The 15,303-nt window shown below is 43.7% G+C and overlaps 1 protein-coding gene across 4 annotated transcripts in view; it reads right to left on the bottom strand.

The window, feature by feature from the left end:
• The window catches only part of dstyk (dual serine/threonine and tyrosine protein kinase), a 48,823-nt gene that overhangs the window by 28,471 nt on the left and 5,049 nt on the right, over positions 1–15,303 (bottom strand). For all 4 annotated transcript variants that reach the window (XM_065001842.1, XM_065001843.1, XM_065001841.1 and 1 more), the window contains exons 3-9: positions 14,617–15,026; positions 2,767–3,249; positions 2,419–2,617; positions 1,706–1,944; positions 1,465–1,548; positions 1,149–1,325; positions 504–633 (exon numbers count right to left, since the gene is read on the bottom strand). In XM_065001842.1, coding sequence (XP_064857914.1) covers positions 504–633; positions 1,149–1,325; positions 1,465–1,548; positions 1,706–1,944; positions 2,419–2,617; positions 2,767–3,249; positions 14,617–15,026 — 1,722 coding nt within the window. The remainder of the gene's footprint in view (positions 1–503; positions 634–1,148; positions 1,326–1,464; positions 1,549–1,705; positions 1,945–2,418; positions 2,618–2,766; positions 3,250–14,616; positions 15,027–15,303) is intronic.

Below are 15,303 nucleotides of genomic sequence, written 5' to 3'. Positions count from 1 at the left end.
AGCTCTAGGAAGAGACTTGGTGGTTCCAAACTTCTTCCATTTAAAAATGGAGGCCACGGTGTTCTTGGGGACCTTCAATGTTGCAGAGATTGTTGTCCTTCTGGAAAGTTCTCCCATCAATCCTATCTCAGAGCTCTACGGACAATTCCTTCGTCCTCCTGGCTTGGTTTTTGCTCTGACATGTACTGTCAACTGTGGGACCTTATAGACAGGTGTGCCTTTCCAAATCATATCCAATCAATTGAATTTACCACAGGTGGACTCCAATCAAGTTGTAGAAACATCTCAAGGATGATCAATGGAAACAGGATGTACCTGAGCTCAATTTTGAGTATCATAGCAAAGGGTCTGAAAAATTACGTAAATAAGGCATCTTTTTAATACATTTGCAAATAAAAAAAAATCTATGTTTTCGCTTTGTCATTATGGGGTATTGCGTGTAGATTGCCGAGGTTGTAACAAAATGTGGAAAAAGTCGAGGAGAGAGAGCGAGAGCGACTCACCATGCAACAGCACGTCTCGGAGGGAGCGGCTCTCCAGAGACAGGCGGGCCAGCCGTGGGGCGTGGTCTTTCCTCACACGCAGCCACAGGTCCTCAGTACGCTCCAACCGCCCCGTGTGACCTTCCTCCAGCTACACATATACATGTTATTGGTTGAAATCTCATAGGCAATTGTACAAAACAAACACAGCTTCTCAGTATGCTCCAACAAATGTTTACGACATTCCTCCACATAACACCATCAGAAAAAAAACAGTGTGGGTCTTTAGCAATCATGACAATCACATTCTCAGTCGTGGCGACAACCCTCACAGCAATTTGATAATTGAGATCAAAGAAATTCAAACAGAAAATCAAACTTGTTGCAAAACAAAAGCCATGACTGACGAGTGGCTTAAGTGAGACATTGCAAGTAAGCAGGCTGAGAGTCCCAAGACATAACATGAACAGAACCTGGCAAAACTGGTTGAAATGTCATTATCACAACAAGAAAATGGTTGATAGTTCATTTTAACATAATTGCAAACAGTTTTTCCCACTGGGAAAGTAGCAGCCAAGGCAAAACCAGATGGAGAGTGTGAAGGTGCATGAAAAACAACGTTTCCAGTTTGAGACAAAAACGTTAGCAGAGGCTGGGTTGGTGTACCTGTCGCAGGGAGGCAGCAAAAGCGTCGTGGGAGCTGTTGAGGCGTGTTCTGAACTGGGAGCAGATACTCTTCGCCAGCTTGGCAGCACTCAGGCTCTCTATGGCATCCTGGGCCACATTTCTCTTCCACTCTGGTGTGATGGCAGGAGGGTTCACAAACGTTATCCTCTGGATGATCTTCATAGGGGAGGAGAGAAAGCGGGAGAGAGAGCATTTGTGAGTTGCTATTTTGCTAATGACAAATCAAGGTTGTTGTTATTCCAAAAAACTACTCTTTAAAAAATCATATTCCAGAGGCTTGACTGGGAATTGTTACTTGTTTGATCTGCTCCCAGACAAGTCTCGTAACAGAGGATCCTGAATGGAAGGTCACCTCCACGTGATAGGCGGCGTTAAGGATCTGACCAAGACAGGAAGAGAGATGGAGAGAAAACAGAACAAGATGTTATTGTTTAAGTTAAAACCACTGTCTCGTGGGAAAAATGTAATTACATACAGTCTATTACGTCGTCTTTTGAGGAATCCTATTAGCTAACGTTGTGACTTTACACACACACCTGTTTGAGGTGGTTGGAGGTGACGTTGTGGACGGAGGACTCCATGTTGGACTTCTCCAGGCTGTTTAGACAGCGCTCAAGGGTTCCTACAAAGCTTTCCCTCAGGTAGTCCACAGAGCTGATCAGCTTGTTGGCCACCGCTTGGTTTAACCTCACAACTATCAGCTCCTGGATCTGGTGGATGCAGGATTTTATAACCTTTGAAGTAACAGGCTCTCCATTGGTCGCCACTATGAGGTCTGTGAGGTCAGAGAAAGACACATTGAATGAAAGCGTGAGTGAAAGATAATGTGGTGAAATTCCACAGTGACATTTTTCAAGTAGGCTAAATGGTCTTTCTTACATTAAAATACATAATTTGTAACCTGTCAAGTGGTATTCAATGTTTTTGGCAAAGTACCATATTGACACCTGCTGCTGACTGAACAATGGATCTTCCTCCCTCTCTCCCCCTACCATACCAACTATTTGACACTTCTGCATTTTGCAACTAATCATGTCTTTGGTTGCATCTACTTTTTGTGTCAGCTGTATGTCCCACATTAACAATTAAGGTCCTTTTAGTTCCTACACAGGTCACCTCAAGATTGTGTCTTGTCAACTCAGTGTCATCCATCACCAAGTGAAGGTCAGTTTGGGGTCAGTAGTACAGCTATGGTATGATATTTTCTCAGAGACTTTTGACAGCATCAGTCTTTAGTTGGCCTTTGTACCTGTGAACTCCAGGTTGGCAGCATCCTCCAGCAGCTGTTCCTTCATGCTGCTCAGCGTCTCCACGATCATCTCCTTCATCTCCTCCTGCTTGCGGTTGGCAATGGCCATCAGGGAGGTGAACAACTCGCCCTCCTTCTCCCGCGTGTACTCCAGCCGCCGCGGCGTGATCTGCAGGTCCCTCTGCATGTCAAAGGCCTGCAGCCAGGGAGAGAAGGATAAGTCAGTCTCTGCCACCACTATCATTTTTCTCTACTTCAAATTAAACAACTTTGTTACACATTGTGACACTATATAGATTTAATTAGCTAATTGATTGAATCCCACACAGAAGTCCCTCTACTCCCCTGGTTGATGAAGAGGTCGAGGCAGCGGCAGTGCACCCCGTTGAGCAGGTTAGCAGCCTCCACATGCTGGAAGTGGAGCACCTGGCGGGTGAAGGGCACCAGGAGGCGGTGTAGCCTCTCAAAGGCCTCCCCCAGTACGCTCTGGGGCTTGGTGGCCAGGCTGGGCGTCTGGGAGGGGGCTCCGCAGGAACAGTTCCCTACTGGGGTACTGAGAAAGCCTAGGGACAGCAGTTGCTTGTAAAGGGGGCTCTTCTCCCTCTCCAGGCGCCGGCTGGGCTCGGGGGAGGCCTCGGCTGGGATACGGATGAAGAAGATGGGGAAGGGGAGCGTATCTTTGACTTTCCTCAGCTCGGCCACCTGCTCGGCAGTGAGGGTGTCCTGGTTGAGCGCATAGAGTATGATGGGAACCACGTTACGCGTGCAGTCCTCCAGGGCCTCCTCGATGGGCTGGACACTGGGGCACGGCACCACCATGATTTTCGCCTCCTGACAGAACAGGGAAGATACTTCAGTCATTCAAAATGGTCCTAGCAGCACTCAGAGACTTATATAAATGTTGTGGAGAAATCTAAACACTTGTCAAAAGGCTAATTCTCTGGGATTTGTTTTTTAATCCAAAGATTTAGGTTGAGCAAACAGAGGGGAGTACACAATATTTCTTCAATCACCATTGGCTCCAACATACAATCATCAACAAGATGGTGGTAGTAGTGTACAACAGTCACATAACAGTTTCTAACTAGGACATAAATGAGTGCCATCCCCCATAAACACAAACAGTCTGGTCATGGGAAAGGGTATGGGAGGGCAACAGAAAACCAAGCAAGAAAACATTTTTGCTCCACTTTTGATGAATTATACAGTAACAGAAATAGAACGAGAGGGGGAAAGAAATGAGGGGAGAGCACAGTGTAAAAGAGAGAGAAATGACAAACGCAGCCACACAAAGGAGGCAGTTAGTCCTGTCTCCAAGAAACAAGAGCTGTGGCCAACTGAGCAGTTTCTTTGGAACAAAGATCGGTTGTAAACAAATTTTTCTAGGCTATCAAAATAAATAGAATGTTTGAATTTTCATAATACAATCGATTTCCAAATGTAGTCCAACAGCTGAATATCTGTGGGCTACTTTATCACAGCTATATCAGACAATGGACTGTTTCAACCCGCAATCTGCATATCTTTTCCCCTTGCAGTCTGAAAAGTTGTCTAGATAGAGACATCTAACATGCTGTCAAACTTATAATGTGTCACTTCAAAACAGCATTCTCCAATAATAGCATACTTGGATAGTCTATGCTAAAGATGTCTCGACCGATTGTTGAAAACAAGCAGGACATTCTAGGCTATATGAATGTGTGGCAGACTAATGTCGGGGAGGTTACGTAGCTCTGAAACACGCATCCAAAGGTTAGCACTATCCCAGTTCTGTGTATCACTGTGTGGGGAGTCCAGGGGAGATGGGGTGGGGAGGTAATTAGAGAGTTAGTGCTTTCCTCTACTGGTCTCCCAAAATGGGGCGTTACAATTCTGCCATGGCTGTGTGAATGTCACAGTGGGCTGAGAGCTGCTTCCCTGCCTGCCTCTAGCCCCTGAGTAAACAGCAGCTGGGTACACTTCTGAACCACTGCTCTGACTACATCATTAAACCACATCTTAGCCCACCTACCCGTCCTGGCACATGCGTTTGAATTATCATGAGAAGTTTAAACCAGGTTGACAAGTGTATAAAACATTACATTACAGCCCAATTTGACAGCTTCTAAGGTAAGGTCTCTTTCATTGAGTAAACAATAGCAATAGCTCCCCATCTAGCCTACCATATATCTTATTCTACTAGGCAAGTCAATTAAGAACAAAATCTTATTTACAATGACTGACTACCCTGGCCAGACTAACAACGCTGGGCCAATTGTACACCGCCCTATGGGACTCCCAATCACGTCCGGTTGTGATACAGCCTGGAATCAAACCAGGGTCTGTGAGGCCTCTAGCACTGAGATGCAGTGCCTTAGACCGCTGCGCCACTCGGGAGCCCAATCTGACTTTCCTTTAACACTGAAAACAAAACAGGAAAAATAAGATGGGTACAGGAGCACCTCCACTTAATATTTACTCATGTGTGTAAGTAATCAAACAGGTCGTCACATATAGACTTACTCTGGCTCTGTCACTGCGCCATTCATACTCAGAATCCTGCCTTGACAATTTAACACAAAAAAAGAGACCAAAACCAATAACAGGGCAACCTGACATATATAAGCTCATTTTGGGCTCCAAATAATAAACTTGCTATTAGAAATAATTTGGCAAAACACCGAAAAAATAAAAAGGTAAACCATGACATGTGCTAATAAACAGTGCCTTCAGGGAGGCATCTGGGCATAACCATGGAAACATCATCACAGCGAAGGGTTTGGAAGTTATGTGCCCTGGTCATGTGAATCGCATCAGATCAGGGCCATTAAGTGGTGGAGGGTGGGCGGGGGGCCAGGCGGCCGACAAAGCAGTGCAGGCAATGCCTGCAGAGCTGTCTGGGGCCTGTCGACAACCAGCTAAGCGAGGCCTTTGTTTGAAGGATTAAGCGCTACTTTTTTCAGCCAGCACGTGACAAGTGAGCACAGTGCACTCCACCCACCAAGACATGTTGATCAGCCGAGCAAGATGGGCTACATGTCTATCCACCTGGTACAAGAGTCAACGAGTCCTCTGTATGCAACACCACATCACATTTTCCTGGTGCCACAGAAAGAAATTGAACCCAGAGAGGGAGAGTTCTGACTAACATGGAAAATCTACTCTGTGCAGTAATCTGTGTGTCAGCTAGGCCATGTGTGAGAGCTACATTTCCAGCCTGGAGAGAAATATTAAAAACAAGCCTACCCTTCTAGTTCCCATTAGAGAACGAACTAACGTATCATCAGTGGGATGACGGGAACAGCAAAGTCAGAAACTCACTCATGTGCCAACCAAACAGGCATTTATAATATCAATGCTGTAACGTCAATGAGCATACCAAAAAGTAAAAGGACCCTTTACCATTAATCCTGCTACTCTGTGCTATTTGTAGGCTTACATGGTAAACAGACTCCCACCATCAGAATCCTCCTCACATGTCCAAATTGCATCCAAACAAGAACCTCTATATCCAAGGACCCCATTCACTAACTGTTGTCACCCCTACGGTCCGTCAGGCAATCTCAAACCACCTGGTTGGAGACTGCTTCTACCCGCAGGCAGTGCAGATATTGAATAGCTGACTGTGTGGCTAATGTTTCTTCCGCAAGTACATGGAGTAGCCAGCCAAATAAAAAAAGTAGCCAGCCAGGGTGCTCCGTGCCGGGGGGGTGGGGGCGCGCGGTTCCCCCCCAGGGTAAATACTAGTGGCCTCTAGAACATTCTAATGCTTTGATTACATCCCAAATACACTTAAAATTATAAATACTTTAACGACTTGGTAAAATTAGTTTCGGTATGGAGTAGAAAGACATGACTTTACAATTAAAAGGACTCAAAATTGATGAATGTGTTAGTTGTTTTGGATATTATGTAGACCTAGGTCTATATTATCAGGACTATTTTCTACGTAAGATGACTAAAGAACGACCGATAATCGTCTGGTTCAATATATCAGGCTGATATTGGCCTTTTCTAAGCTATCGGCCCTTCTCTACCAGCTTTGACGATAGCACCAGCTTTGCGATGTAGAGGGACTATGCCAGCCGCCACTCACCGCCTGAGCCATGAGCACTGCACAATGCCGAGGAATGTCTAGCTGGGAAAATCAGCAGCAGAAGCATGGCGGCTCAATCTCCAACCAAAGGTGCAGCATTGAGAAATTGATGAATTGACACAGTGCCCAAAATCAAACTCCTGTTACAAATATGAGTGAATTCACTAATAAGGCTTGTGTCAACATGCATGCAATAAGCAAGCAAGCTAAGCATATAGCTATGTGACCTTTTAACAAAGATTATCAGAACTAACCCTTTCATCTGTGGTGCTAGCTAGCTAGATCAGCTACTTTGCGAGCTACCCGGCTAGATAAATATGGTGCCGAGTTGTCATATAGGAGCTAATAGCCAACGTAGCTAGCTAACGTTAGCTGGTTTACAAACACGGAACCATTTTTGGCAAAGAGACATCTGACTTGCGGTGTAAAATTAGCCACACTGAATAAAAATATAAAAAAGCTAAAATGTCAAAGATTTGACTGAGTTAAAGTTCATATAAGGAAATCAGTCAATTGAAAGAAAATCATTAGCCCCTAGTCTATGTACTTCACATGAAACGCAAGGTGTTGGCGGTGGCTGAATGGCACGACAATGGGCCTCAGGATCTCGTTGCGGTATCTGTGCTCTCAAATTGCCATTGATAAAATGCAATTGTGTACATTGTCTATAGATTATGTCTGCCTGCACCATAACCCCACCATGAGACACTCTGTTCACAATGTTGACATCAGCAAACCGCTCACCCACACGAAGCCATACACGCGGTCTGCCAGACAGTTAAAACCAGGATTAAATCAGTTTAGAGCTAACTTCTCCAGCGTGCCAGTGGCCATCAAAGATGAGCATTTACCCACTGAAGTCCGTTACAATGCTGAACTGCAGTCAGGTCAAGACCCTGGTGAGGATGACAAACACGCAGATGAGCTTCCCTGAGACGGTTTCTGACAGTTTGAGCAGAAATTCCTCAGGTGTGCGAAACCAGTTTCATCAACTGTCCGAGTGGTTGGTCTCAGACAATCCCGTAGGTGAAGAAGCCAGATGTGGAGGTCCTGGGCTGGTGTGGTTACACTGGGTCTGCGGTTGTGAGGCTGGTTGGACGTACTGCCAAATTCTCTAAGACGACCGAGGTGGCTTATAGTAGAGAAATTAACACTAAATCCTCTGGCAACAGCTCTGATGGACATGCTTTTTATTGTCCTCAGCACAAGGTGCACCTGTGTAATGATCATGCTGTTTAATCAGCTTCTTGATATGCCACACCTGTCAGGTGGATTAATTATCTTGGTAAAGGAGAAATGCTCAATAACAGGGATGTAAACAAATTTGTACACACCATTGGAGAGAAATAAACTTTATACATATGGAACATTTCTGAGACCTTAGATTTCAGCTCATGATCCATGGGAACAACACTTTACATGTTGCGTTTATATTTTTGTTCAATGTATTTACTAGTGTGCTGATCTGACCAGCCATCATCGTATCTGTAAATTGACAGTTGCTAGTCAGATTAGATGACTGTCATAATAGGGAAAGAAAGTAGTGTTTAAAAATTCCAAAATAAAAAGGTGGAATGTTTATGGACCAAGAAAGCTGTAGATCAGCGCGCCTGTGTGCATTCTCACTTCTCAAACTACGGGCAGATATGAGCCATTCAGACAGAACTTCCATCGTCGTTTCACCTTATGAACATTTATGGCTTGGTAGCAAACGGCATCGCCATTGAGCTAGTTCTCATAGCAGCAGTGAACAACACCAAGTGACATGAGCAATGGAGAGAGATGTGAAAGGAAGCAGAGTTACAGCTTCACTCTATCCAGTCGTAGCATAGGATCAAGTTACAACACGCCCATTTCTTGACAGATGGTGTTACTATCCAATTGAGTTGTTTCAAATTTCATCCTGGGTTGTTTAGAGATGCTTCCTGACAGCTGAAGGAAAATGACAACAAAAAAATAAGTTGCATTGAATAGATGTTATTTTATATTCTCAAACTAACAGCAGTGGCTATATTATGTCCTATGCCAATGTTGATCAGCAGATTAATAAGTCCCAAATGGAAAGCAAACAGATTGTCATCTGTAGAACCATACACTGTACTCATCAGCCAAAACAAGCTCAATAACAATGCATGCACAATCCTATTGAATATGCACACACCTGTATTGTGAGGAGGCCTATGCCATCTTAATTTACCCAGTTTATTTTTACCATTATGTTATGTAGTTCATTTTCAAACTAAGTCACAATTAGTTTGATTTTAAAATGAATGCAAACATGGCTGTTGCTGGAAAATGTCCAAATGTATTCAGACCACTTCCCTTTTTCCAAATTGTATGTTACAGCATTATTCTAAAATTGATGAAATAAAAATAAAACTGTTCATCAATCTACACACAGTACCCCATAACGACAAAGCGAAAACAGGTTGGACATTTTTTGCTAAAGTATTACAAATAAAAAGCTATGTGTTCAGACTTGAAATTGAGCTCAGGTGCATCCTGTTTCCATTGATCATCCTTGATTTTTCTACAACTTGATTGGAGTCCACCTGTCGCAAATTCAATTGATTGGACATGATTTGGAAAGGCACACACCTGTCTATATAAGGTTCCACAGTTGACAGTGCATGTCAGAGCAAAAACCAAGCCATGAGGTCAAAGCGAATTATCCGTAGAGCTCCGAGTCAGGATTGTGTTGAGGCACAGATCTGGGGAAGGGTACCAAAACATTTCTGCAGCATTGAAGGTCCCAAAGAACACAGTGACCATCATTCTTAAATGGAAGAAGTTAGAAATCACCAAGACTCTTCCTAGAGCTGGCGGCTCGGCCAAATTGAGCAATCGGGGTAGAAGGGCCTTTGTCAGGGAGGTGACCAAAAACCCGATGGTCACGAACACATAGCTCTAAAGTTCCTCTGTAAAAAACCTTCCAGAAGGACAACCATCTCTGCAGCACTCCACCAATCAGGCCTTTATGGTAATGTCCAGACGGAAGCCACTAGTCCGTAAAAGGCACATGACAGCCTTTAGCTGAAGTCTTTAGCCTGAATGCCAAGCATCACGTCTGGAGGAAACCTGGCAACATCCCTACAGTGAAGCATGGTGGTGGCAGCATCATGCTGTGCGGATGTTTTCAGCAGGAGGAAGACTAGTCAGGATCGAGGGAAAGATGAACAAAGCAACGTATAGAGAGATCCTTGATGAAAACCTGCTCTAGAGTGCTTAGGACCTCAGACTGGGGCGAAGGTTCACCTTCCAACAGGATAACGAAGAGCCCGGATCTCAATCCCATTGAGCACGTCTGGGACCTGTTGGATCGGAGGGTGCGGGCTAGGGCCATTCTCCTCAGAAATGTCCGGGAACTTGCAGGTGCCTCGGTGGAAGAATGGGGTAACATCTCACAGCAAGAACTGGCAAATGTGGTGCAGTCCATGAGGAGATGCACTGCAGTACTTAATGTAGCTGGTGGGTGCCCCCCCTCCCCTTGTTCAGAGACACATTATTAAATTTCTGTTAGTCACATGTCTGTGGAATTTGTTCAGTTGATGTCAGTTGTTGAATCTTATGTTCATACAAATATTTATACATGTTAAGTTTGCTGAAAATAAACAGTTCACAGTGAAAGGACATTTCTTTTTTTTGCTGAGTTTACATTTGTAAAAATTCCAAAAACCTGTTTTTGATTTTTCATTATGGGGTATTGCTTATAGATTGAGGGGGAAAAAACAATAATACATTTTAGAATACGACTAACGTAACAAAATGTGGATAAAGTCAAGGGGCCTGAATACTTTGCAAATGCACTGCGTTTTCAAAATGCTTACTACCTCCAGCTCACATTGCAAAGTGTTAGGTGACGTGATGATAGGCAGCGATAGGCAGACTATGTTCATGAATGGAGGAGCTCTGCAATTACCAATTGAGTAATTCAAAAGGCTCTCGCACATCTGAGCTATCTTTTTTGCAGGTGTATGGTAGCAGTTGAGATGGAAAATTATTAGGAATCCACCCACAACTCTTGATAGGATCACTGCTCTTTAACTAGTTGCTCCTACCCTCTACTTTTTTGAACATTTTGTTAAAAATCGCGCAACATTTCAGCGCCCTGCTACTCATGCCAGGAATATAGTACGTTCATATGGTTAGAATGTGTGTATAGGAAACCCTCGGACGTTTTTAAAACTGGTTAAATCACGACTGTGGCTATTACATAACGTGCGTTACATCGGAAAGCGCAGGAAAACCTGATCACAGAAAATGGAAATAAATATCCTTGCGCCACTTCCAGCAATTGTTAACAGTGAGACGAATTAGATAAGACCGAGCATTCAACTCCCACAGCATCCCCATGTAGTCGAGTATCTTGTGAATTTAATCCTCTTTGATTCTTGGTTGAACCGAAAGAGGGGCACGACGTACCTCCGGTCTCCGCCCAGATCATTCCGGAAGAGCTCTCTCCTGAAATTTTTTCCAAGACGACAGCTAATGATATGTACATCGCCTACGGATGAATTTTATCGCTTATTAACGTTTACTAATACCTAAAGTAGCATTACAAACGTATTTCAAGTGTTTTGTGAAAGTTTATCGTCTACTTTTTGAATTTTAAAAATGACGTTACGTTGTGAAATCGCTGTTTTTTTCGTTTATCACACAGTCTACATATAACGATATCTTGGCTTTATATGGCCCGATTTAATCGAAATAAAGACCCAATAGTGTTTATGGGACATCTAGGAGTGCCAACAAAGAAGATGGTGAAAGGTAATGACTGTTTTCTATTTTATTGTGCGGTTTGTGTAACGCCGAAATGCTAATTATTTTGTTTACGTCCCCTGCTGTGCTTTTCTGTTGTAGTGTATTGGTGCATGCTATCAGATAATAGCTTCTCATGCTGTCGCCGAAAAGCATTTTAAAAATCTGACTTGTTGCCTGGATTCACAACGAGTGTAGCTTTAATTTGATACCCTGCATGTGTATTTTAATGAACTTTTGAGTTTTAACTAATACTATTAGCATTTAGCGTAGCACATTTGCATTTCCAGAGCTCTAGTTGGGACGCAAGCGTCCCAGGTAGAGGTAAGAGGTTAATAAGCTTTACGTATCGGCCTTCAGAGCTTTTGTGGGTTTCTTTTCAAATTAGCACCCTTATGTAGACCTAGCCCCACCCACATCCGTGCCACGCATCGAATGGGGTTTGAGTCGAAGAAAAACAAAGTGTGCTACCAAATATAACAATATGCATTTCATAAATATTCAAATAAAGTTGAGAAATAAAAAGTAGTTATTTTAATCATGGCCATCAAAACTAGGGATGCACGATATATCAGTTAACATATCTGAATTGGACGATATTTGCTAAAAATGCCAACATCGGTATCAGCCCAATGTCTTGTTAAGCCAGTGCAAAACTGATGCCAAAGCTGACGTGCATACCTATATAACGTCGATACATGACGTAATGACACCACGTAAAATTGCGCTACACGTTCAACACAGCATTCCTAACCTAGCCCATAATGTCTGCTGTGTGGATCGAGCAGTCAACAAGTCAAGCAATCATTTGATAGAGTAAGAACTTCAGCAAGACAACTCAAAGGCGAAATCCATTAACGCCAAGATAATGGAATTTATTGCCCTTGACAATCAACCGCTCTCTGTTGTGGGTGATGTTGGCTTTCGCAACTGGTCGAGCACCGGTACACACTAACGTTACCAAGTGCACTATTTTTCCAGATGTTGCCCTACCGGAGTTACACAGTAATAGCGTCACTGCTATTAGTTTCACGACATACTATGGAACGCCGTTTTGGTCTTTGCTTGTCAAAAAAGTCAAATAACAGTTCTATTATGGAATGTTGTGTTTTCTGAATTTGCACGAGCAAGCCAAGCGCCACCACTACTATCTATAGCACTGTCAAAACTGTACAAAAAAAGTCTGCAAACAAGCAAACACCAGCCACAAACAATGTGTTAACAATACCAGGTTGGTAATAAAGCATTATTTGTTTGACCGCAACTGGGGTAGCTAGCTAGCTTTAGCTTGGTACCTGGCTAGCACCAATACAACTAGCCTGTAAACAATGACCAGTAGAAACTGCAGTTATTTTCACTATACTTAGCAATGATTTAGGAATCTTTGTGAGTAAGTACTAGCTAAGTAGCCACTTGTTGTTTGCCTATTGAAATTGTACTTCATGAAAATAAATAGCTAGCCAGCTACTTAACCCTGTCGCCCAAAGCTAACATTATAAGCAGCCGGCTAGCTTCATCTGGCTTGTGAGGCTCAACCGTACCGGGTTATGTGTTGTGAAGCTAGCCACAATAAGGATAGGGCACAATAGTGGAATTTGCTGTTTGCCTTCAAAATAAAAGTACCTCTTTGAAAGTGATGCAGAAGGAATCATGTCATATTTAGACTATATAATGTTAAAGGTTGGAATGTGAAGCAATGAAATGGGGTATCAGTCTACTCGGTGACACCCACAGAACACAACTGTTTAGAGTTTACACAAAAATGAGCATTGTAGCTCTTATCTTGGAACTGTGAGTGTGTGAAATCACCTCCCCAGTCAGCCTATGGTGTGTATTGACATTCATATTGCACTGTACATCTTTACTTAAGGATTGGGGATCAATGAAACGGGGTATCAGTCTACTCAATATGCAAGATACACACCCCCCCCAACATCCTCCTCAGAGTTATCAGACTCCAAAATATTCACAGTATAGTTTTTCCTCAGGAATAGTGTTCAATACACATAGGTTAACAATAAATGTGGCTCAGTTCAGTTGTTTCAGAGTCCCGCAATAAGAGCTACGACAGTAATGTTCTCTGGGTGTCACGGAGTAGACTGATACCCCATGTCATTGATCCACAATCCATAGGCAAGACTGCACAGTGAAATAAGTATGCCCACAATGCAATTCTAAAGTATAATACATCCAGTGTTACGTCAGATTGTCAAATTGTCTTTCGTTGATTTTATATAACATTCCAACCTCGTTTAGCATGATCTATTCAATTATGGCATAATTATACTATTTGCGTCACTGTCAATGACATACTTTTATTTTGAAGGCTAACCACAAAGTTCTCCATTGTGGCTAATCCATATTGTGGCTAGCTTCACGGATGGGTCCGACCACCGTTAATCAAATAAGAACTGTCTTATAAATTAGGGTTATTTTAGATGACACATAGCTATTAAGTTAGCTAGCCAACTATAGCTACTGAAACAGATTTTCGTTTTGCCATGTTTTTGTGGAAGAACATTGTTCGCATCCATCAGCTAGCTAGCTTTTTTTTAATGACCAGCACTGTAGGTGCGCGAGACAACTACCAGCATCATAGCATATGTATCAATGAATCGTTGTGACATATGAAATTCGAGTGATCGTGTAATCAATTTGTAATACATTTGTAATAACTACGTAAAAGTATGAATGTATGAACGCATTAAATTGTGACGTGCTGTGATATTCAGGTAAGCGAGCTTATTTGACACGTCAAACAGTGTTATTTGATGTATCTTTTTTGACATGCAAAGACCCAAATGGCGTTCCGTAGAAATCCTGAATGAGACAAACTGAACAACGAAACAGCACAGCAAGTAAGTGAAAGAAATGTTTTGATTATGTTTTACTGGTAGTGGGGACATATGTAAATGCCAACAAAATAATGTGTTGGTCAGCGTGGTGTGTGTGTGTAACCTTTATTTAACTAGGCAAGTCAGTTAAGAACAAATTCTTATTCACAATGGCGGGCCTACCCCAGACGACGCTGAGCCAATTGTGCGCCGCCCTATGGGACTCCCAATCACAGCCGGATGTGATGCAGCCTGGATTCGAACCAGGGACTGTAGTGATGCCTCTTGCACTGAGATGCAGTGCCTTAGACCGCTGCGTCCATGTGTGCGTGTTAACTATTCAACTGTACAAGAATGCTTAAAAGGCCACTAAAATGTTTTATATCAGCATTGTTTTTTGCGACAAGGAAAATATCGGTTTCGGTCAAAAATGTAATATCGGTGCATCACTAATCAAAACTGTTAAACACATTTCACACCAGCAGAAACAATTATCAGAAGCAATTAAGGATAACGGAAACCCTGGTGTACCTGTAGCAGAGGGTGGTGCAGGGTGATCTCCAGCTCGGCCAGTCTGTGGGCGGGGTCCTCACATTCCTCCTGGATCTCCAGATCCTCCCTGGGCACCGTATCCCAGCGCCCACAGTGGGCCGCCAGCTGGTGCACCAGCTCATACTGGCCGGGCAGCGCCAGGCTGAGCCGCGTCTGGCGCCCGTGGGTGAAGCACAGCTTCCTCCTCTTGCAGGCCGTGCCATGAACGCCATTGCAGGCCTCGCCCGCCACGGGACCTAGGGGCAGGAGCCGCTCCCCCAGCAGGCAGTTGAGCAGCTGGTAGCGTGCGGCACAGTCCTGGCCAAGAACCAGGATGTAGGGGGCGCTGCCCACGCTGCTGTGCAGGAACTCCTCTTCATGCCGGGGGAAAAAGATGTAGCTCAGCTGACCTGGGAGGAGAAGGTACAACATGTAGAAGGTACAACATCGCCTGGTACAGCAACTGCTCAGCATCTGACCATAAGACGCTACAGAGGGTAGTGCGTACAGCCCAGTACATCACTGGGGCCAAGCTTCCTGCCATCCAGGACCTATGTAATAGGCGGCGTCAGAGGAAAACCCATTAAATTGTCAAAGACTCCAGTCACCCAAGTCATCTGCTATCGCACAGAAAGCGGTACCAGAGCACCAAGTCCAGGATCAAAAAGGCTCCTTAACAGCTTCTAC

This window comes from Oncorhynchus nerka, linkage group LG15, assembly GCF_034236695.1.
Source record: "Oncorhynchus nerka isolate Pitt River linkage group LG15, Oner_Uvic_2.0, whole genome shotgun sequence".
Taxonomy (NCBI): domain Eukaryota; kingdom Metazoa; phylum Chordata; class Actinopteri; order Salmoniformes; family Salmonidae; genus Oncorhynchus; species Oncorhynchus nerka.
Note: the sequence above shows the minus strand (reverse complement) of the source record. Positions and strands in the feature narration are given on the sequence as shown.